Source organism: Oncorhynchus masou, chromosome 13, assembly GCF_036934945.1.
Source record: "Oncorhynchus masou masou isolate Uvic2021 chromosome 13, UVic_Omas_1.1, whole genome shotgun sequence".
Classification (NCBI taxonomy): domain Eukaryota; kingdom Metazoa; phylum Chordata; class Actinopteri; order Salmoniformes; family Salmonidae; genus Oncorhynchus; species Oncorhynchus masou.
In genome coordinates this window covers 95,926,572-95,951,571 of record NC_088224.1, presented here as the reverse complement: position 1 = coordinate 95,951,571, position 25,000 = coordinate 95,926,572, and the positions used below count along the sequence as shown (strand labels likewise).

General features: G+C 48.9%; 1 protein-coding gene across 1 annotated transcript in view; it reads right to left on the bottom strand.

Moving 5' to 3' along the window:
- Positions 1–25,000, bottom strand: part of tenm4 (teneurin transmembrane protein 4) — a 716,895-nt gene that overhangs the window by 337,255 nt on the left and 354,640 nt on the right. The window contains exons 8-9 of the mRNA XM_064985425.1: positions 8,592–8,756; positions 2,730–2,944 (exon numbers count right to left, since the gene is read on the bottom strand). Coding sequence (XP_064841497.1) covers positions 2,730–2,944; positions 8,592–8,756 — 380 coding nt within the window. The remainder of the gene's footprint in view (positions 1–2,729; positions 2,945–8,591; positions 8,757–25,000) is intronic.

Here is a 25,000-nt window from a genome sequence, read left to right as displayed (position 1 = left end):
GGGCAACAGTGTCTAGATGGATTTTGTATTTGTGGTCTTGGTGACTGGACCTTTTCTGGAACACCCTTATTTTGGTCTTACTGAGATTTACTGTCAGGGCCCAAGTCTGTCAGGGCCCAGTTCTGTCAGGGCCCAAGTCTGTCAGGGCCCAGTTCTGGCAGGGCCCAGGTCTGACAGAATCTGTGCAGAAGATCTAGGTGCTGCTGTAGGCCCTCCTTGGTTGGTGGCAGAAGCACCAGTTCATCAGCAAACAGCAGACATTTGACTTCGGATTCTAGTAGGGTGAGGCCGGGTGCTGCAGACTTTTCTCGTTCCCGTTAACCACACACTTGTTGTTTGTGTACATGGATTTTATAATGTCGGATGTTTTACCCCAACACCACTTTCCATCAGTTTGTATAGCAGACCCTCATGCCAAATTGAGTCGAAGGCTTTTTTGAAATCAACAATGCATTAGAAGACTTTTCCTTTGTTTTGGTTTGTTTGGTTGTCAATTAGGGTGTGCAGGGTGAATACGTGGTCTGTTGTACGGTAATTTGGTAAAAAGCCAATTTGACATTTGCTCAGTACATTGTTTTCATTGAGGACATGTACGAGTCTGCTGTTAATGATAATGCAGAGGATTTTCCCAAGGTTACTGTTGACATACAAGGTTACATACTCTCTATCTATCTATCTCTACCTCTCCTCTCTCTCTCTTTCTCATGCTCTCATTCTCTCTCTACAACTTCCACTCTCTCAATATCTCCCTCAATCTCTCCCTCAATCTCTCCCTCAATCTCTCTCTCAATCTCTCCCTCAATCTCTCCCTCTATCTCTCCATCTCCCTCAATCTCTCCATGTCCCTCACTCTCTCCATCTCCTCACTCTCTCCATCTCCCTCAATCTCTCCATCTCCCTCACTCTCTCCATCTCCCTCACTCTCTCCAGCTCTCCCTCAATCTCTCCATCTCCCTCACTCTCTCCCTCACTCTCTCCATCTCCCTCACTCTCTCCATCTCCCGCAATCTCTCCCTCAATCGCTCCATCTCCCTCACTCTCTCCATCTCCTCACTCTCTCCATCTCCCTCAATCTCTCCATCTCCCTCACTCTCCCCCTCTCCCTCACCCCGTAAACAGCTACAGCAGAATAAATCTTTATGTATGTAAATATAGGATGGTCACACCAACCCAGTAAAGGTTGATATATAGCTGACACGTCTTTGTAGATCAGAGTGGAAGTGTGTGTCCTTATGTAGTGTACTACTTTCTACCACGGCCGATAAGGCTCAGATCAAAACTAGTGCACTATGTAGTGGATAGATGCATTTTAGGACATAGCACACATGTTTTTAATGCTGTGGGTCCCTTGGTCTTTAACTCTGGTGCTGTATAGGTGATATTTCAAAGAAACGGCCAAGAGGGAATCAACCATAAATCCTTCTGTATTAATGCCGACATAGATATTTATAAAGATATGTATCTATTCACTGAATGTGCAACAGCAGTCTGATACACAGGTAATGGATGAGAACAGAAAATATGACTTTAGGAGACATGTTTGAACAAATAATAATGAACAGAGGAAATTATTTAGGGTTGGTGAGTCACATCACAATCAGTAGCAGTGAGTCACATCACAATCAGTAGTGGTGAGTCACATCACAATCAGTAGTGGTGAGTCACATCACAATCAGTAGTGGTGAGTCACATCACAATCAGTAGTGGTGAGTCACATCACAATCATTAGCGGTGAGTCACATCACAATCAGTAGTGGTGAGTCACATCACAATCAGTAGTGGTGAGTTACATCACAATCAGTAGTGGTGAGTCACATCACAATCAGTAGCAGCGAGTCACATCACAATCAGTAGTGGTGAGTCACATCACAATCAGTAGCAGCGAGTCACATCACAATCAGTAGCAGTGAGTCACATCACAATCAGTAGCAGTGAGTCACATCACAATCAGTAGCAGTGAGTCACATCACAATCAGTAGCAGTGAGTCACATCACAATCAGTAGCAGTGAGTCACATCACAATCAGTAGCAGTGAGTCACATCACAATCAGTAGCAGTGAGTCACATCACAATCAGTAGCAGTGAGTCACATCACAATCAGTAGCAGCGAGTCACATCACAATCAGTAGTGGTGAGTCACATCACAATCAGTAGCAGCGAGTCACATCACAATCAGTAGCAGTGAGTCACATCACAATCAGTAGCAGCGAGTCACATCACAATCAGTAGCAGTGAGTCACATCACAATCAGTAGCAGCGAGTCACATCACAATCAGTAGTGGTGAGTCACATCACAATCAGTAGCAGCGAGTCACATCACAATCAGTAGCAGTGAGTCACATCACAATCAGTAGCAGCGAGTCACATCACAATCAGTAGCAGTGAGTCACATCACAATCAGTAGCAGCGAGTCACATCACAATCAGTAGTGGTGAGTCACATCACAATCAGTAGCAGTGAGTCACATCACAATCAGTAGCAGTGAGTCACATCACAATCAGTAGCAGTGAGTCACATCACAATCAGTAGCAGTGAGTCACATCACAATCAGTAGCAGTGAGTCACATCACAATCAGTAGCAGTGAGTCACATCACAATCAGTAGCAGTGAGTCACATCACAATCAGTAGCAGTAGCAGTGAGTTGGGAAGTAAATCATTAAGACATAGACAGTGTGAGGTGAAAAAGAAGGTGAATGTCTGTCTGTCTGGTTCGTCCGTCAGTACCCACCTGTGTATGAGAGGGTGGCAGGCCTCTCCTGCCGTAGATCCCCACCAGGGCATCTTTGCCTAAAGACACGTTGAACTTGAGGTACATGGAGTGGTCTACGAAGACCTGAGACCTCCAGAAGACTCCCGGGGGTATCCGCTGGGCAACCTTACGACCCACGTCAATCTCCCCCATGTCTATGAAGCTGTCATCTGGGAACAGGCTGTCCACTTTACCTGCATCACAGTAAAGTAGACAGAACAGTGAATCAGTCAATGAACAAATCACCCCCCCCCCTCCCCTCAGGTTATGAGGACTAAAGACACCTACACTAGTTGAGTTAGATGAGTTAGATTAGCTAGTTGAGTTAGATGAGTTAGATGAGCTAGTTGAGTTAGATGAGTTAGTTGGAGTAGTTGAGTTAGATGAGCTAATTGAGTTAGGTGAGCTAGTTGAGCTAGTTGAGTTTGATGAGCTAGTTGAGCTAGTTTAGCTAGTTGAGCTAGTTAAGTTAGTCTAGCTAGTTAAGTTAGTTGAGCTAGTTGAGTTAGATGAGCTAGTTACGCTAGTTGGGTTAGTTGAGCTAGTTGAGTTCGATGAGATAGTTGAGTTAGATGAGCTAGATGAGTTAGTTGAGCTAGTTGAGTTAGATGAGTTAGATGAGTTAGTTGAGCTAGTTGAGCTAGTTGAGCTAGTTGAGCTAGTTGAGTTAGTTGAGTTAGATGAGTTAGTTGAGTTAGAGAACTCTAGTGAGGAGAGACGAGTATCACCTTGGCTCATAGAGAACTATAGAGGACTCTAGTGAGGAGAGACAAGTATCACCATGGCTCATAGAGAAGTATAGAGAACTCTAGTGAGGAGAGACGAGTATCACCATGGCTCATAGAGAAGTATAGAGGACTCTAGTGAGGAGAGACGAGTATCACCTTGGCTCATAGAGAAGTATAGAGAACTCTAGTGAGGAGAGATGAGTATCACCTTGGCTCATAGAGAAGTATAGAGAACTCTAGTGAGGAGAGACGAGTATCACCATGGCTCATAGAGAAGTATAGAGAACTCTAGTGAGGAGAGACGAGTATCACCTTGGCTCATAGAGAACTATAGAGAACTCTAGTGGGGAGAGACGAGTATCACCTTGGCTCATAGAGAAGTATAGAGGACTCTAGTGAGGAGAGACGAGTATCACCTTGGCTCATAGAGAAGTATAGAGAACTCTAGTGAGGAGAGACGAGTATCACCTTGGCTCATAGAGAACTATAGAGGACTCTAGTGGGGAGAGACGAGTATCACCTTGGCTCATAGAGAAGTATAGAGGACTCTAGTGAGGAGAGATGAGTATCACCTTGGCTCATAGAGAACTATAGAGGACTTTCTCCATTTTGAAGTAGTCAACATAATTCCATCCAGCTCAACATTCCATAACTACAGGGGGCAGTAAATCACCAACATTGTCTTTAAACCTGTTCAGACAACACCCTGCAGGGGGCAGTATGCACACTTTCAGTTTGTTTGTCAACTCACAGAAGTAGTAGAAGAAGAGCATGGAGTACATTAAAATGGAGATGGCCTGAATGGCGCTGCACGTACGATCACAGACGCCGTAATGCGACAGATGTACTTGTGATCTCTACACATCTCTATGGTTTTATCTTGACACCGCCGCACTGTAAGGCACAATTATAAAACCATAACTATTGATTTACCTTCAACTGTGGCTGCCACTCATGGCCTAAAGTAGCACAGTGTGTGTGTGTGTGTGTGTGTGTGTGTATGTGTGTATGTGTGTGTGTGTGTGTGTGTGTGTGTGTGTGTGTGTGTGTGTGTGTGTGTGTGTGTGTGTGTGTGTGTGTGTGTGTGTGTGTGTGTGTTTGTGTGCCTGCTTGTTGTTACATGGAAGCTCTGGGAATTATTTACACGGGTCAATTTTGCCTGCTGTCTATAGACTATACTGGAGAGGAGAGGAGAAGGAGGGGAGGGGAGAGGAGAGGAGAGGAGTGGAGGGGAGGGGAGGAGAGGAGAGGAAAGGAGAGGGAGGAGGAGAGGAGTGGAGGGGAGGAGAGGAGAGGGGGTGGGGTGGAGGAGAGGAGTGGAGTGGAGTGGAGTAGAGGAGAGGAGAGGAGAGGAGTGGGGTGGATTGGAGGAGAGGAGAGGAGTGGAGGGGAGGAGAGGAGTGGATGAGAGGAGTGGAGGGGAGGAGAGGGGAGGAGTGGAGGAGAGGAGTGGAGGAGTGGAGGGGAGGAGAGGAGTGGAGGAGTGGAGGAGAGGAGAGGAGAGGAGTGGGGTGGAGTGGAGGAGAGGAGTGGAGGAGTGGAGGGGAGGAGAGGAGTGGAGGAGTGGAGGAGAGGAGAGGAGAGGAGTGGGGTGGAGTGGAGGAGAGGAGTGGAGGAGAGGAGTGGAGTGGAGGAGTGGAGGGGAGGAGAGGAGTGGAGGAGTGGAGGAGAGGAGAGGAGTGGAGGAGAGGAGTGGAGGAGAGGAGTGGAGGAGAGGAGTGGAGGAGAGGAGGATAGGAGAGGAGAGGAAAGGAGAGGAGTGGAGAGGAGTGGAGGAGAGGAGAGGAGAGGAGAGGAGGAGAGGAGGAGTGGAGGAGAGGAGGAGAGGAGAGGAGAGGAGAGGAGAGGAGAGGAGAGGAGAGGAGGAGAGGAGAGGCGAGGAGAGGAGGAGAGGAGGAGTGTAAAACTGTCCTAAAGTCGCCGTAGCTGAGATAGTTGGTTGTTGGTACCATGGGGTGAGTACATGCTTTCTTCTTGTGCCAGGGAACGGAAGGGACGACAAACCAGGCCAAACCAGACTAAGAAGGAAGAGAGGAGATGAAAGGCGTGGATCCGTTCTGAAGGGGACAGAGAGAGGGAGCTAATCCCCTACAGCAGCCCCTGGATCTGCCGTCCCTGAAGACACACACACTCCTCTCCTCTCCTCCTCTCCTCTCCCTCCCTTCTTCTCCTATCCTCTTCCACCTCCTCTTCTCCTCTCCCTCTCCCTCCCTCTCCTTTCCTCTCCTCTCCTCCTCTCCTCTCCTCTCCTCCTCTCCTCCTCCTCTCCTCTCCCTCCCTTCTTCTCCTCTCCTCTTCAACCTCCTCTCCTCTTCTCTCCTCTCCTCCTCTTCTCCTCTCACTCCCCCTCCTCTCCTCTCCTCTCCTCTTCCCCTCTCCTCTTCAACCTCCTCTCCTCTTCAAACTCCTCTCCTCCCCCTCCCTCCTCTCATCCTCTCCTCTCCCTTCCCTCCTCTCCTCTTCCCTCCTCTCCTCCTCTCCCTCCCCACTTACAGTGTCTTCCATTGGATTACACTGAAGATCCTTCTGTCTGTCTACATACCACAGGGACAGCTGGGACAATGTGGACTTTTCCCGAAATGCCACTTAGCAACTTGGAAGTTTTGGAAAACTTTGCAAAGAAAAGCATTGACATTCTTTACGATCAATCATGGCATTTTGAAAATGAATCAAATGGGACTCAAGTCAGATCAAACATTTAACGTGAATTTTAACTTATAATTTCAACTTCAACTTTCAAAATGTCTTATTTTTCCTTGTGTATAGTGACAGGATGGTGTCGAGGCACAGATCTGGGGAAGGGTACCAAAACATTTCTTCAGCAGTGACAGGATTGTGTCGAGGCACAGATCTGGGGAAGGGTACCAAAACATTTCTTCAGCAGTGACAGGATGTCGAGGCACAGATCTGGGGAAGGGTACCAAAACATTTCTTCAGCAGTGACAGGATGTCGAGGCACAGATCTAGGGAAGGGTACCAAAACATTTCTTCAGCAGTGACAGGATTGTGTCGAGGCACAGATCTGGAGAAGGGTACCAAAACATTTCTTCAGCAGTGACAGGATTGTGTCGAGGCACAGATCTGGGGAAGGGTACCAAAACATTTCTTCAGCAGTGACAGGATTGTGTCGAGGCACAGATCTGGGGAAGGGTACCAAAACATTTATTCAGCATTGAAGGTCACCAAGACCCCAGTGGCCTCCATTAATCTTAAATGGAAGAAGTTTGGAACCACCAGGACTCTTCCTCGAGCTGGCCGCCCGGACAAACTGAGCAATTGGGGGAGAAGGACCTTGGTCAGGGAGGTGACCAAGAACCCGATGGTTACTCTGACAAAGCTCCAGAGTTCATCTGTGGCGATGGGACAACCTTCCAGAAGGACAACTATCTCTGCAGCACTCCACCAATCAGGCATTTATAGTAGAGTAGCCAGACGGAAGCCACTCCTCGGTAAAAGACACATAGCAGTCTAAGTCTGCTTTGAGTTAAAGGACTCTGACCATTAGAAACAAGATTCTCTGGTCTGATGAAACCAAGATTGAACTCTTTGGCCTGAATGCCAAGCATCACGTCTGGAGGAAACCTAGCACCATCCCTATGGTGAAGCATGGTGGTGGCAGCATCATGCTGTGGGAATGTTTTTCAGCGGCAGGGACTGGGAGACTAGTCAGGATTGAGGGAAAGATGAACAGAGAAAAGTACAGAGAGATCCTTGATGAAAACCTGCTCCAGAACTTTCAGGAACTCAGACTGGGGCGAAGGTTCAACATCCAACAGGACAACGACCCTAAACACACAGCCAAGATAACACAGGAGTGGCTTCGGGACAAGTCTCTGAATGTCCTTGAGTGGCCCAGCCAGAGCCCTGACTTGAACCCGATCGAATATCTCTGGAGAGATCTGAAAATAGCTGTGCAGCAATACTCCCCATCAACCTGTCAGAGCCTGAGAGGATCTGCAGAGAAGAATGGGAGAAACTCCTCAAATACAGGTGTGCCAAGCTTGTAGCATCATACCCAAGGAGACTCAACGCTGTAATCGCTGCCAAAGATGCTTCAACAAAGTACTGAGTAAAGGGTCTGAATACTCATGGAAATGTGATATTTATTTATTTTCATTACCAAACTTTTTTTTTTAAATACCCCATAGTCATTATATTGTGATGCCATTACGGGGTATTGTGATGTCATTATGGGGTATTGTGATGTCATTATGGGGTATTGTGATGTCATTACGGGGTATTGGGATGTCATTACGGGGTATTGGGATGTCATTATGGGGTATTGTGATGTCATTATGGGGTACTGTGATGTCATTATGGGGTATTGGGATGTTATTACGGGGTATTGGGATGTCATTACGGGGTATTGTGATGTCATTACGGGGTATTGTGACGTCATTACGGGGTATTGGGATGTCATTATGGGGTATTGTGATGTCATTATGGGGTATTGGGATGTCATTATGGGGTATTGGGATGTCATTATGGGGTATAGTGTGTAGATTGATGAGGGGAAAAACTATTTAATAAATTCTAGAATAAGGCTGTAACGTAACAAAATGTGGAAGAAGTCAAGGGGTCTGAATACTTTCCTTAGGCACTGAATACCCATGTGTCTGTTACACCAGCTAAAATAAATGTTTTTATTTAAATTTCCCCTTTATTTAACCAGGTAGGCTAGTTGAGAACACCTTTATTTAACCAGGTAGGCTAGTTGAGAACACCTTTATTTAACCAGGTAGGCTAGTTGAGAACACCTTTATTTAACCAGGTAGGCTAGTTGAGAACACCTTTATTTAACCAGGTAGGCTAGTTGAGAACACCTTCATTTAACCAGGTAGGCTAGTTGAGAACACCTTTATTTAACCATGGAGGCTAGTTGAGAACACCTTTATTTAACCAGGTAGGCTAGTTGAGAACAAGTTCTCATTTACAACTGCGACCTGGCCAAGATAAAGCAAAGCAGTTCGACACATACAACGACACAGAGTTACACATGGAGTAAAACAAACATACAGTCAATAATACAGTAGAAAAATAAGTCTATATACAATGTGAGAAAATGAGGTGAGATAAATGTGAGATGTACGTGTAAGTAAGCTCATCTCCTTACCGTCGTTCTTGGCCCTGCGGTCGGGCAGCTCCAGGCCAGTGTTGCCCAGGGGTGGCAAGCTGAGGTCGGTAGGTAGGGGCAGACCGCTGGTGTTGTCCTCCGACAGCTGGGACATCTGTCCCTGCATGGGCTGTAGGTGCCAGTTGAGACCGAACAGGTGCATGGCTTCAACAGAACAGACATAGAGAATGAACCCCAACTAAATACGACTAGGCAATAACTTTTGTTAAGGTACTGAGCTACAACAGGACCACACAAAGCACTGTCAGTCCGAGGGTTATTAAGGACTGTCAGTCTGAGGGTTGTTAAGGTACTGAGCTACAACAGTACCACACAAAGCACTGTCAGTCCGAGGGTTGTTAAGGTACTGAGCTACAACAGTACCACACAAAGCACTGTCAGTCTGAGGGTTGTTAAGGTACTGAGCTACAACGAGACCACACAAAGCACTGTCAGTCCGAGGGTTGTTAAGGTACCGAGCTACAACAGTACCACACAAAGCACTGTCAGTCCGAGGGTTGTTAAGGACTGTCAGTATGAGGGTTGTTAAGGTACTGAGCTACAACAGGACCACACAAAGCACTGTCAGTCCGAGGGTTGTTAAGGTACTGAGCTACAACAGGACCACACAAAGCACTGTCAGTCCGAGGGTTGTTAAGGTACTGAGCTACAACGGGACCACACAAAGCACTGTCAGTCCGAGGGTTGTTAAGGTACTGAGCTACAACAGGACCACACAAAGCACTGTCAGTCCGAGGGTTGTTAAGGACTGTCAGTCCGAGGGTTGTTAAGGTACTGAGCTACAACGAGACCACACAAAGCACTGTCAGTCCGAGGGTTGTTAAGGTACTGAGCTACAACGGGACCACACAAAGCACTGTCAGTCTGAGGGTTGTTAAGGTACTGAGCTACAACAGTACCACACAAAGCACTGTCAGTCCGAGGGTTGTTAAGGTACTGAGCTACAACAGTACCACACAAAGCACTGTCAGTCCGAGGGTTGTTAAGGACTGTCAGTCCGAGGGTTGTTAAGGTACTGAGCTACAACGAGACCACACAAAGCACTGTCAGTCCGAGGGTTGTTAAGGTACCGAGCTACAACAGTACCACACAAAGCACTGTCAGTCCGAGTGTTGTTAAGGACTGTCAGTCTGAGGGTTGTTAAGGTACTGAGCTACAACGAGACCACACAAAGCACTGTCAGTCCGAGGGTTGTTAAGGTACTGAGCTACAACAGGACCACACAAAGCACTGTCAGTCCGAGGGTTGTTAAGGTACTGAGCTACAACAGGACCACACAAAACACTGTCAGTCCGAGGGTTGCCCTTTTTTGGGTTCATCTACATGTTAATTTATTCAGATGTGAAAATAGTTTTGGTTAGTCTAATCAAGTGATTGCCCAACATGAGATAACTAAGCATGGACCGTTGTTGATTTTGAAGGGTACTGATGTTCCTAACCTACAGGCTAGACACTGTAGAAACCCACGGTGTTACAAAACAATACTAAAATGTGATAGCTCTGACAAAGAAGCTTGTCTTCTGAAACCCACAATGCAATTCACTTTAGAAGCTTGTCTTCTGAAACCCACAGTGCAATTCACTTTAGAAGCTTGCCTTCTGAAACCCACAATGCAATTCACTTTAGAAGCTTGCCTTCTGAAACCCACAATGCAATTCACTTTAGATGGGAACTAAGCTGCCGTCCTGAATCTTTCTTTAATAATATCGCAACGACTGCGTGAATGTTGACTTGGTGACCTCTCTAGCTGACATCTCTCTATATGAACTACACGCCAACATAATCAGGTCAAAGGTCACAGTGTAAAACAATACAGTAGTTTAATGGTTAATGTTGCCATTCTGTCAGAAATGCTGATCAGGTAACATCTAACAGGAGAGTGAAACCAGGAGTCATAAACCCTGAGGACAAATCTGTCATGGCATAAATAACACCCTATTCCCTATCAAAAGTACTGCACTACGTAGGGTATAGGGTGTGATTTGAGACACCCCCCCCCCACACACACACACCCTGATGTGCCCAAACAGAACACAGCCTTGGTCTAGCTCTCGGCTCATTCCCCCCAGGACCCTGCTATTCTTCTCATCACCATTACCTTACTACTTCATACAACGCCGAGGTAGAGATACAAGAGAAGAACCCAGTCAGCAGGAAGAACAGAGGAGGAGGAGGAGGAGAGAAAGGGAACTGGTTGAATGGGGAGGGTGTGGAATGACCCAGTCAGCAGCAAGAACAGAAGAGAGGAGAGGAGGAGATAATGGGGAGGGTATGGAATGACCCAGTCAGCAGGAAGAAGAGAAAAGAGGAGAAGAGGAGATAATGGGGAGGGTGTGGAATGACCCAGTCAGCAGGAAGAAGAGAAAAGAGGAGAAGAGGAGAGGAACTGGTTGAATGGGGAGGGTATGGAATGACCCAGTCAGCAGGAAGACCAGGAGAGGAGAGGAATGGGGAGGGTATGGAATGACCTAGTCAGCAGGAAGACCAGGAGAGGAGAGGAGAGGGGAGGGTATGGAATGACCTAGTCAGCAGGAAGACCAGGAGAGGAGAGGAATGGGGAGGGTATGGAATGACCTAGTCAGCAGGAAGACCAGGAGAGGAGAGGAATGGGGAGGGTATGGAATGACCTAGTCAGCAGGAAGACCAGGAGAGGAGAGGAATGGGGAGGGTATGGAATGACCTAGTCAGCAGGAAGACCAGGAGAGGAGAGGAATGGGGAGGGTATGGAATGACCTAGTCAGCAGGAAGACCAGGAGAGGAGAGGAATGGGGAGGGTATGGAATGACCTAGTCAGCAGGAAGACCAGGAGAGGAGAGGAGAGGGGAGGGTATGGAATGACCTAGTCAGCAGGAAGACCAGGAGAGGAGAGGAGAGGGGAGGGTATGGAATGACCTAGTCAGCAGGAAGACCAGGAGAGGAGAGGAATGGGGAGGGTATGGAATGACCCAGTCAGCAGGAAGACCAGGAGAGGAGAGGAGAGGAGAGGAGAGGAGAGGAGAGGAGAGGAGAGGAGAGGAGAGGAACTGGTTGAAATGGGGAGGGTATGGAAGGAGTGGTGCCCCTTGAGACACACACACACCAATTTATGACAAAATCACACTGTTATGATGTCCGCTCAGGAAGGTCACTAACAACCTGTGGTAGTGACACGGTGTGTGTGTGTGTGTGTTAAAATAGATTAATTAAATGATCCATCCATCAGTGCTTTACAACCAGGGGACGTTGGCTTGACTTGCTAGCCCAGATTCTGGCATTAGCTCCAAACGAGCAGCTAAAACCCATTATGTGTCTGATTCCAGATGTAATCTGGCCTCGTTGAGATGAATACATTCATAAATAAACAACATCCTCTCTCATCACCGTGGTAACCTCTTCTGTTAAATACAGATTGAGAAGAGAGACCAATACCCTGGCTGATTCCTCCATCCTAGGCTGGTCCCAGATCTGTTTGGTCACACGACAATGACCATAGGAGTTGGCTAGACAGCACCAACAGATCTGGGACCAGGCTAGTCTAATTGACACCAATGACCATAGGAGTTGGCTAGACAGCACCAACAGATCTGGGACCAGGCTAGTCGTATTGACACCAATGACCATAGGAGTTGGCTAGACAGCACAAACAGATCTGGGACCAGGCTAGTCTTATTGACACCAATGACCATAGGAGTTGGCTAGACAGCACCAACAGATCTGGGACCAGGCTAGTTTTATTGACACCAATGACCATAGGAGTTGGCTAGACAGCACCAACAGATCAGGTTAGGTTTGTCCATTCAGGTCCTGCTATATATATATATATATATATCTGTCCCAGCGTCAAGGTAAGGTCTCGTGGCAGAACAGTTCTTCTTGCTTTCTTAAGTCAAAATATTTCCTTAAATCTTTACTGTAAAATATAAATGAAGTGGTGTTTTAAAAGTAACAGGACATATGGTGACATGGTTCTGTCTCTGTGAGAGAGATTCTGTCCATGGGTGACAGGTTCTGACCCTGGGTGAGAGGTTCTGACCCTGGGTGAGAGGTTCTGTTCCTGGGTGAGAGGTTCTGACCCTGGGTGAGAGGTTCTGTTCCTGGGTGAGAGGTTCTGTTCCTGGGTGAGAGGTTCTGTTCCTGGGTGAGAGGTTCTGTTCCTGGGTGAGAGGTTCTGTTCCTGGGTGAGAGGTTCTGTTCCTGGGTGAGAGGTTCTGTTCCTGGATGAGAGGTTCTGTTCCTGGGTGAGAGGTTCTGTTCCTGGGTGAGAGGTTCTGTTCCTGGGTGAGAGGTTCTGTTCCTGGGTGAGAAGTTCTGACCCTGGGTGAGAGGTTCTGTTCCTGGGTGAGAGGTTCTGTTCCTGGGTGAGAGGTTATGTTCCTGGGTGAGAAGTTCTGCATAATGAGTGAAGCAAGGGAAGCCACATCCAGCACTCAAGTGTCTAAAAGGGATTAATTATGCTAATATTCACCGTCCGTCCACATGACACTCTCTGATGATGGACAGACAGACAGACAGACAGACAGACAGACAGACAGACAGACCAGGACACTCTCTGATGATGGACAGACAGACAGACAGACAGACAGACAGACAGACAGACAGACAGACAGACAGACAGACCAGGACACTCTCTGAAGGATGGACAGACAGACTAGTGAGCTTGCTAGGACACACGTTCCTCAAGGCAATGCTGCTTTGTTTTTCTGTTTTGTAGCCCACTGATTTTCAAGATAGCTTGGGGAAAGTTTCACTTTTTCATATGGATATTACAGCAGCTAAAATTTGAGAAGGAGCAGCATGAAGCCCGGCATGATAAAACGGTTCCTTTATCTTTGGCAATCTATTGAAGTGTAGTTGTTGGAGAGGACTACTGAGAACCAAAGGGGAGAGGCGTAAGGATACTGGACCATTAGCAGAGCACAGACAGTAGTGGGTATATCCCTCCTCGGAGTGGGTTAGAGCTCTCCTCTCTGTCTCTTGCTCCTGATATTATATATATATATATATCTCCTCTCCTTCTTCTTTTGGCTCCTTAATTGGTACGAGGCGAGTCCCATCCCAGCCTCCTGCCAAGGAGGGCACAACATGCACCTCGGTACAAAACAGCATCCTCCCCACCTGTGTCGTCGCGCGGTAACTCCCGACATGTCAGTGGTCCTCGCTAGAACACAGGCCTCTCATTAGGACAACCTTGTTACTCCAACTAACTTCAACCTGGCGTCACTTTGAGCACGATTCAAAGAAGCTCCCCATCCCTCCCTCACCACTGAGAAACAGAACAGAGGAAGGCTGCAGCAGAGAAAGTAACAGAACAACAGTTGAGTTCACCAGGCGCTGTGTCCCTATGTGTCGTGACTGAAACCTTCTCGCTGCATATCACAGATACCAGAGCTGGGCTGGATGGATGGAGACAGTTGGGACAGGGGATGGATGGAGACAGTTGGGACAGGGGCTGGATGGAGACAGTTGGGACAGGGGCTGGATGGAGACAGTTGGGACAGGGGCTGGATGGAGACAGTTGGGACAGGGGATGGATGGAGACAGTTGGGACAGGGGCTGGATGGAGACAGTTGGGACAGGGGATGGATGGAGACAGTTGGGACAGGGGATGGATGGAGACAGTTGGGACAGGGGATGGATGGAGACAGTTGGGACAGGGGCTGGATGGATACAGTTGGGACAGGGGATGGATGGAGACAGTTGGGACAGGGGCTGGATGGAGACAGTTGGGACAGGGGATGGATGGAGACAGTTGGGACAGGGGATGGATGGAGACAGTTGGGACAGGGGATGGATGGAGACAGTTGGGACAGGGGATGGATGGAGACAGTTGGGACAGGGGATGGATGGAGACAGTTGGGACAGGGTTGGATGGATACAGTTGGGACAGGGGATGGATGGATGGATGGATACAGTTGGGACAGGGGATGGATGGATGGATGGATAGAGACCGTTGGGACAGGGGATGGATGGAGACAGTTGGGACAGGGTATGGATGTCTGGATGGAGACAGTTGGGACATGGCTGGATGGATGAAGACAGTTGGGACATGGCTGGATGGATGGAGACAGTTGGGACAGGGGCTGGATGGCTGGAGACAGTTGGGACAGGGCTGTATAGCTGGATGGATGGAGAGAGTTGGGACAGGGCTGGATGGCTGGATGATGGAGACAGTTGGGACAGGGCTGTATAGCTGGATGGATGGAGACAGTTGGGACAGGGCTGGATGGCTGGATGGATGGAGACAGTTGGGACAGGGGAAGGATGGCTGGATGATGGAGACAGTTGGGACATGGGGTGACTGGATGGATGGAGTCAGTTGGGACAGGGCTGGATGGCTGGATGGATGGAGACAGTTGGGACATGGGATGGATGGAGACAGTTGGGACAGGGCTGGATGGATGGAGACAGTTGGGACAGGGCTGGATAGCTGGATGGATGGAGACAGTTGGGACAGGGGATGGCTGGTATCACCACCATCGCCTGGTACCACCACCATCGCCTGGTGCTCTTTGATGCTCTGCCAGGTATCTGTTTCTGCTGGTTCAACGTCCAGTTACAAAACAAAAGGAACGGCCCGGTCGGAGACGGAACAACACAACCCCAGCAATCTGTCCTCCAGTGACAGACAACTCCACAGCCAGTACTGGAGGAGGCAGGGACGAGGGGACAGATGGGCGGAGGGATAGAGGGACAAGGGGGTGGAGGGATAGAGGGACAAGGGGGTGGAGGGATAGAGGGACAGATGGGCCGAGGGACGGGTGTTTTATTGCTTACATTTATGGTCTGATGAGAGATTTATGTTAATAATGTTCACTTCCCCAGCTAGCTATGGCAAAGTTCACACTCTCATGGAGAAAGCAGAAGACTTCCAATTGGAATGGAATGAGAGAAATGAAACAGGCCAACAGACAGACAGGCTCATCTCTCAAGAAGGCCAAAAAGATCATCAAGGACAACAACCACCCGAGCCACTGCCTGTTCACCCCGCTATCATCCAGAAGGCGAGGTCAGTACAGGTGCATCAAAGCAGGGACCGAGAGACTGAAAAACAGCTTCTATCTCAAGGCCATCAGACTGTTAAATAGCCATCACTAGCCGGCCTCAACCCAATACCCTGCCCTGAACTTAGTCCTTGTCACTAGCCGGCCTGAACCCAATACCCTGCCCTGAACTTAGTCCCTGTCACTAGCCTGCCTCAACCCAATACCCTGCCCTGAACTTAGTCCCTGTCACTAGCCGGCCTCAACCCAATACCCTGCCCTGAACTTAGTCCCTGTCACTAGCCGGCCTCAACCCAATACCCTGCCCTGAACTTAGTCCCTGTCACTAGCCGGCCTCAACCCAATACCCTGCCCTGAACTTAGTCCCTGTCACTAGCCGGCCTCAACCCAATACCCTGCTCTGAACTTAGTCCCTGTCACTAGCCGGCCTCAACCCAATATCCTGCCCTGAACGTAGTCCCTGTCACTAGCCGGCCTCAACCCAATACCCTGCCCTGTACTTAGTCCCTGTCACTAGCCGGCCTCAACCCAATACCCTGCCCTGTACTTAGTCCCTGTCACTAGCCGGCCTCAACCCAATACCCTGCCCTGAACGTAGTCCCTGTCACTAGCCGCATACCACCCTGTTACTCATCCCTGTACCTTAGAGGCTGCTGCCCTATATACTAAACATGGAACACTGGTCACTTTAATCATGTTTACATAATGCTTTACTCATTTCATATGTATGTACTGTATTCTAGTCCAGGCTCATCCTATATAACTATTGCTGTTCATATACATTTCCATCCATGTATTCTACAGATATACTATATATTCTATCTACATATTCTACATATATACTATATATGCTATCTACATATACAGTTATACTATATATTCTATCTACATACAGTGCCTTGCGAAAGTATTCGGCCCCCTTGAACTTTGCGAACTTTTGCCACATTTCAGGCTTCAAACATAAAGATTTAAAACTGTATTTTTTTTGTGAAGAATCAACAACAAGTGGGACACAATCATGAAGTGGAATGACATTTATTGGATATTTCAAACTTTTTTAACAAATCAAAAACTGAAAAATTGGGCGTGCAAAATTATTCAGCCCCTTTACTTTCAGTGCAGCAAACTCTCTCCAGGAGTTCAGTGAGGATCTCTGAATGATCCAATGTTGACCTAAATGACTAATGATGATAAATACAATCCACCTGTGTGTAATCAAGTCTCTGTATAAATGCACCTGCACTGTGATAGTCTCAGAGGTCCGTTAAAAGCGCAGAGAGCATCATGAAGAACAAGGAACACACCAGGCAGGTCTGAGATACTGTTGTGAAGAAGTTTAAAGCCGGATTTGGATACAAAAAGATTTCCCAAGCTTTAAACATCCCAAGGAGCACTGTGCAAGCGATAATATTGAAATGGAAGGAGTATCAGACCACTGCAAATCTACCAAGACCTGGCCGTCCCTCTAAACTTTCAGCTCATACAAGGAGAAGACTGATCAGAGATGCAGCCAAGAGGCGCATGAACACTCTGGATGAACTGCAGAGATCTACAGCTGAGGTGGGAGACTCTGTCCATAGGACAACAATCAGTCAGCATTCTGCAGCGATACGCCATCCCATCTGGTTTGCGCTTAGTGGGACTATCATTTGGTTTTCAACAGGACAATGACCCAACACACCTCCAGGTTGTGTAAGGGCTATTTGACCAAGAAGGAGAGTGATGGAGTGCTGCATCAGATGACCTGGCCTCCACAATCACCCAACCTCAACCCAATTGAGATGGTTTGGGATGAGTTGGACCACAGAGTGAAGGAAAAGCCTCCTTCAAGACTGTTGGAAAATCATTCCAGGTGAAGCTGGTGGAGAGAATGCCAAGAGTGTGCAAAGCAAAGGGTGGCAACTTTGAAGAATCTCAAATATAAAATATATTATGATTTGTTTAACCTGTTTTAAACTCTAGGGGCGCAATTTCATTTTTGGATGAAAAACGTTCCCGTTTTAAACAAGATATTTTGTCACAAAAAGATGCTCGACTATGCATATAATTGATAGCTTTCGAAAGAAAACACTCTGACGTGTCCAGAACTGCAAAGATATTTTCTGTGCGTGCCCTAGAACGTGAGCTTCAGGCAAAACCAAGATGAGACGGCAACCAGGAAATGAGCAGGATTTTTGAGGCTCTGTTTCCCATTGTCTCCTTATATGGCTGTGAATGCGAGAGGAGTAAGTCTGCCCTTTCTGTCGTTTCCCCAAGGTGTCTGCAGCATTGTGACATATTTGTAGGCACATCATTGGAAGATTGACCATAAGAGACCACATTTACCAGGTGTCCGCCCGGTGTCCTGCGCCGAAATTGGTGCGCAAAAGTCAGCTGCAAGTATTTTTCCACAGAATTCAGAGGAGAATGCAGGCTTCCACGAACGATATATCAATGAAGAGATATGTGAAAAAACACCTTGAGGATTGATTCCAAACAACGTTTGCCATGTTTCGGTCAATATTATGGAGTTAATTCGGAAAAAGTTTGACGTTGTAGGTGACTGAATTTTCGGTTCGTTTCGGTAGCCAAATGTGATGTACAAAACGGAACGATTTCTCCTACACACAGACGCTTTCAGGAAAAACTGCGCATTTGGTATGTAACTGAGAGTCTCCTCATTGAAAACATCCGAAGCTCTTCAAAGGTAAATGATTTTATTTATTTGGTTATCTGGTTTTTGTGAAAATGTTGCGTGCTAAATGCTACTCAAAATGCTAAGCTAGCTTAGCATACTCTTACACAAATTAGTCAATTGCTATGGTTCAAAAGCATATTTTGAAAATCTGAGATGACAGTGTTGTTAAGAAAAGGCTAAGCTTGAGAGCAGGCACATTATTTTCATTTTATTTGCGATTTTCAGAAATCGCTAACGTTGCGTTATGCTAATGAGCCTGAGGCTTTAGTCACGATCCCGGATCCAGGATGGGGAGTTTCAACAGGTTAACACTTTTTTTGGTTACTACATGATTCCATATCTGTAGGTCAACGTGTCTAGAGGAAAGACTACATCATCTCTGTAGGTCAACGTGTCTAGAGGAAAGACTACATCATCTCTGTAGGTCAACGTGTCTAGAGGAAAGACTACATCATCGCTGTAGGTCAACGTGTCTAGAGGAAAGACTACATCATCTCTGTAGGTCAACGTGTCTAGAGGAAAGACTACATCATCTCTGTAGGTCAACGTGTCTAGAGGAAAGACTACATCATCTCTGTAGGTCAACGTGTCTAGAGGAAAGACTACATCATCTCTGTAGGTCAACGTGTCTAGAGGAAAGACTACATCATCTCTGTAGGTCAACGTGTCTAGAGGAAAGACTACATCATCTCTGTAGGTCAACGTGTCCTAGAGGAAAGACTACATCATCTCTGTAGGTCAACGTGTCCTAGAGGAAAGACTACATCATCTCTGTAGGTCAACGTGTCTGAAGGAAAGACTACATCATCTCTGTAGGTCAACGTGTCTAGAGGAAAGACTACATCATCTCTGTAGGTCAACGTGTCTAGAGGTTTTTGTAAGTCTCCTAAATCCTACTGTGTGTTTTGACGACTCTGCTTGAGCTGGTAAGTTGTCTTTCTCCTAGTAATCTCTGAAAGCTGGTTGATATTTTCAAAGATAAAAAGCAATAATAAAAGAGCAGTTTCAGCAAGAATACGGTGTCACTATATCAAAAGTACAGAATCATTTGTCAATCGGACTGAGAGGCTCAGAAGTACCTGTCAGTTCTCTGCTATACCAGCCAGCCAACACGATCTGTCATCTCCTGTCAGAGAGAGAGAGGGTAAAGGCTACAGATGGCTATTCCCTACAAGGTGCACTACCTTTGACTGGGGCCCATAAGGCTGCACTGCACGACATAGTGACTAGGTTGTTATTTGGGACACAGAGAGACAATTCTGAGGGTATAGGCTACTGATGGACTCTAGTAGACTTCTGGCTACATGGGTTACGGCCAGTGATGGACTTCCATAAGGAACAAATGTCCACGTATCTAAAGCACCACACTAAATCCATCAGCCACTCCAAAACACATTGAAATAATGTCGATATTGGCAGACAAAACACAGATATCCCACAGGCCTACCGCTGGGAGCCCTTAGATGGATAACCCACAGGTCTACCGCTGTCAGCCCGGAGATGGATAACAAACAGGCCTACCGCTGGGAGCCCTTAGATGGATAACCCACAGGCCTACCGCTGGGAGTCCTTAGATGGATAACCCACAGGCCTACCGCTGTCAGCCCTGAGATGGATAACCCACAGGCCTACCGCTGGGAGCCCTGAGATGGATAACCCACAGGCCTACCGCTGGGAGCCCTGAGATGGATAACCCACAGGCCTACCGTTGGGAGCCCTGAGATGGATAACAAACAGGCCTACCGCTGGGAGCCCTGAGATGGATAACACACAGGCCTACCGCTGGGAGCCCTGAGATGGATAACCCACAGGCCTACCGCTGTCAGCCCTGAGATGGATAACCCACAGGCCTACCGCTGGGAGCCCTGAGATGGATAACCCACAGGCCTACCGCTGGGAGCCCTGAGATGGATAACAAACAGGCCTACCGCTGTCAGCCCTGAGATGGATAACAAACAGGCCTACCGCTGGGAGCCCTGAGATGGATAACAAACAGGCCTACCGCTGGGAGCCCTGAGATGGATAAAGAGTGGACTATGAGTCCTGCTGAAACATAACCACAGACAGAGCAGAGGATCAACTAGGTGGGGTTGTGACCTCCCCACCTCCCCCTACTCCCCATACCTCATACCTACCCCTACTCCCCGTACCTCCCCCTACTCCCCCTACTCCCCATACCTCCCCATACCTCCCCCTACTCCCCATACCTCCCCCTACTCCCCATACCTCCCCACCTCCCCCTAATCCCCACCTCCCACTACTCCTCATACCTCCCCCTACTCCCCATACCTCCCCACCTCCCCCTACTCCCCATACCTCATATCTCCCCCTACTCCCCATACCTCCCCACCTCCCCCTACTCCCCACACCTCATACCTCCCCCTACTCCCCATACCTCCCCATCTCCCCCACCTCCCCCTACCTCCCCACCTCCCCCTACTCCCCATACCTCCCCCTACTTCCCATACCTCCCTACCTCCCCCTACTCCCCCTACTCCCCATACCTCCCCATACCTCCCCCTACTCCCCATACCTCCCCACCTCCCCCTACTCCCCATACCTCCCCCTACTCCCCATACCTCCCCCTACTCCCCATACCTCCCCACCTCCCCCACCTCCCCATACCTCCCCCTACTCCCCACCTCCCCCTACTCCCCATACCTCCCCATACCTCCCCCTACTCCCCATACCTCCCCCTACTCCCCATACCTCCCCACCTCCCCCTAATCCCCACCTCCCACTACTCCTCATACCTCCCCCTACTCCCCATACCTCCCCACCTCCCGCTACTCCCCATACCTCCCCCTACTCCTCATACTCCCCATACCTCCCCACCTCCCCCTACTCCCCATACCTCCCCCTACTCCCCATACCTCCCCCTACTCCCCATACCTCCCCATACCTCCCCACCTACACCTACTCCCCATACCTCCCCACCTCCCCTTACTCCCCACACCTCCCCCTACTCCCCATACCTCCCCCTACTCCCCATACCTCCCCTTACTCCCCACACCTCCCCTTACTCCCCACACCTCCCCCTACTCCCCATACCTCCCCCTACTCCCCTCACCTCCCCCTACTCCCCACACCTCCCCCTACTCCCAATACCTCCCCCTACTCCCCATACCCCCCCCTACTCCCCATACCTCCCACTACTCCCCACACCTCCCCCCTACTCCCCATACCTCCCCCTACTCCCCAAACCTCCCCCTACTCCCCACACCTCCCCCTACTCCCCACACCTCCCCCTACTCCCCACACCTCCCCCTACTCCCCACACCTCCCACACCTCCCCCTACTCCCCATACCTCCCCCTACTCCCCATACCTCCCCCTACTCCCATACCTCCCCACCTACCCCTACTCCCCATACCTCCCCATACCTCCCCCTACTCCCCATACCTCCCCCTACTCCCCATACCTCCCCACCTACCCCTACTCCCCCCACCTCCCCCTACTCCCCTACTCCCCATACCTCCCCCTACTCCCCATACATCCCCCTACTCCCCATACCTCCCCACCTCCCCCTACTCCCCATACCTCCCCCTACTCCCCATACCTCCCCACCTCCCCCTACTCCCCATACCTCCCCCTACTCCCCATACCTCCCCCTACTCCCCATACCTCCCCACCTACCCCTACTCCCCCCACCTCCCCCTACTCCCCATACCTCCCCACCTCCCCCTACTCCCCACACCTCCCCCTACTCCCCATACCTCCCCACCTCCCCATACCTCCCCACCTCCCCCTACTCCCCATACCTCCCCACCTCCCCCTACTCCCCACCTACCCCTACTTCTCATACCTCCCCACCTCCCCCTACTCCCCATACCTCCCCACCTCCCCCTACTCCCCATACCTCCCCACCTACCCCTACTCCCCACACCTCCCCCTACTCCCCACACCCCCCACCAACACCCTGACCTCCCCAACCAATAGATACATTTCATCTCACAGAGCTGTGCCGGGCTGGGGTCGGGTAGGAGCAAAACCACGTTACAAGTCAAAACATCTGTCAGAGGGGTATAATTGGGTTCATTAGCGGCTCCAGACGGAGTTTCAAATTACAGCCCTCAATAATTAATTGCACTTGAAATTAAATATATTTTCTCATCAGTGTTTAATTAAACATGGGCTCTGTCCCAGATGATAACCTATTCCCAATAGTGCACTCCTTTTGAGCCCTTCAAGAGCCCTATGGGCCCTGGGCCAAAAAAAAGAAGAAAAAAAAAAGAAGTTGAGCACTTCATAGGGAATAGGGCAGCATTTGTGACAGAGCCATTGTCTGCTTGTTCTTGATTGGAAAGCCAGAATCTCAGGGTGAGGTTTACAGACGTGTTTACTTGGGGTGGTGGGATTGTGTGTGTGTGTGTGTGTAGACTCAGATTTTTGTCATTGCATCAGGTGGTTAAAATGCAACAGGGCTGGTGCTCTTCGTCTCGTGGCCAGGTCACTAAAGTTATACATTTAGACGCACATGGCTACATGCTCAGATACGGGCATATCCAGTCAGCATCCACCCAACGTCCAGCTATAGGGAGAGTCACTCAACCTCATCTCAGTAACGCAGCTACGCTACTAATACAACTACTAGCTGTACTATAACACCCCCCCCCCACACCCAATTCAGCCTGCTAGCCCTCCCTACCCAATTCAGCCTGCTAGCTATAGTATAAACTACCCTCCCCACCCGATTCAGCCTGCTAGCTATAGTATAAACTACCCTCCCCACCCAATTCAGCCTGCTAGCTATAGTATAAACTACCCTCCCCACCCAATTCAGCCTGCTAGCTATAGTATAAACTACCCTCCCCACCCAATTCAGCCTGCTAGCTATAGTATAAACCACCCCCCCCACCCAATTCAGCCTGCTAGCTATAGTATAAACTACCCTCCCCACCCAATTCATCCTGCTAGCTATAGTATAAACTACCCTCCCCACCCAATTCAGCCTGCTAGCCCTCCCCACCCAATTCAGCCTGCTAGCTATAGTATAAACCACCCTCCCCACCAAATTCAGCCCGCTAGCTATAGTAAAAACCACCCCTCCCACCAAATTCAGCCTGCTAGCTATAGTATAACCCCCCCCCCCACCCAATTCAGCCTGCTAGCTATATTATAACCCCCCACCCAATTCAGCCTGCTAGCTATATTATAACCCCCCCCACCACCCAATTCAGCCTGCTAGCTATATTATAACCCCCCCCCAATTCAGCCTGCTACCACCCAATTCAGCCTGCTAGCTATATTATAACCCCCCCACCACCACCCAATTCAGCCTGCTAGCTATAGTATAAACTACCCTCCCCACCCAATTCAGCCTGCTAGCCCTCCCCACCCAATTCAGCCTGCTAGCTATAGTATAAACCACCCTCCCCACCCAATTCAGCCCGCTAGCTATAGTAAAAACCACCCCCCCCTACCAAATTCAGCCCGCTAGCTATAGTAAAAACCACCCCCCACCAAATTCAGCCTGCTAGCTATAGTATATAACCCCCCCCCACCCAATTCAGCCTGCTAGCTATATTATAACCCCCCCCCCACCCAATTCAGCCTGCTAGCTATATTATAACCCCCCCCACCCAATTCAGCCTGCTAGCTATATTATAACCCCCCCACCACCCAATTCAGCCTGCTAGCTATATTATAACCCCCCCCACCACCCAATTCAGCCTGCTAGCTATATTATAACCCCCCACCACCCAATTCAGCCTGCTAGCTATATTATAACCCCCCCCCACCACCCAATTCAGCCTGCTAGCTATATTATAACCCCCACCACCACCCAATTCAGCCTGCTAGCTATATTATAACCCCCCCCCACCCACCACCACCCCCAATTCAGCCTGCTAGCTATATTATAACCCCCACCCCCACCACCCAATTCAGCCTGCTAGCTATATTATAACCCCCCCACCACCCAATTCAGCCTGCTAGCTATATTATAACCCCCCACCACCCAATTCAGCCTGCTAGCTATATTATAACCCCCCCACCACCCAATTCAGCCTGCTAGCTATATTATAACCCCCCCACCACCACCCAATTCAGCCTGCTAGCTATATTATAACCCCCCCCCCCCCCACCACCCAATTCAGCCTGCTAGCTATATTATAACCTCCCCCCACCACCCAATTCAGCCTGCTAGCTATATTATAACCCCCCCCACCACCCAATTCAGCCCGCTAGCTATATTATAACCCCCCCACCACCCAATTCAGCCTGCTAGCTATATTATAACCCCCCCCCCCCCACCACCCAATTGAGCTACCAATATAAATATAATCCAGGTAATTAACGTAAACAGCCAGCAGGGAGAGGAGTCTACATCATTAACGTGAACAGCCAGCAGGGAGAGGAGTCTACATCATTAACGAAGGATGTGTTATGGTATGGAGACTGACTCAGCTAGGATGTGTTATGGTATGGAGACTGACTCAGTGATCAGCTAGGATGAGTTATGGTATGGAGACTGACTCAGTGATCAGCTAGGATGTGTTATGGTATGGAGACTGACTCAGCTAGGATGTGTTATGGTATGGAGACTGACTCAGTGATCAGCTAGGATGTGTTATGGTATGGAGACTGACTCAGCTAGGATGAGTTATGGTATGGAGACTGACTCAGCTAGGATATGGTATGGAGACTGACTCAGCTAGGATGAGTTATGGTATGGAGACTGACTCAGCTAGGATATGTTATGGTATGGAGACTGACTCAGCTAGGATATGT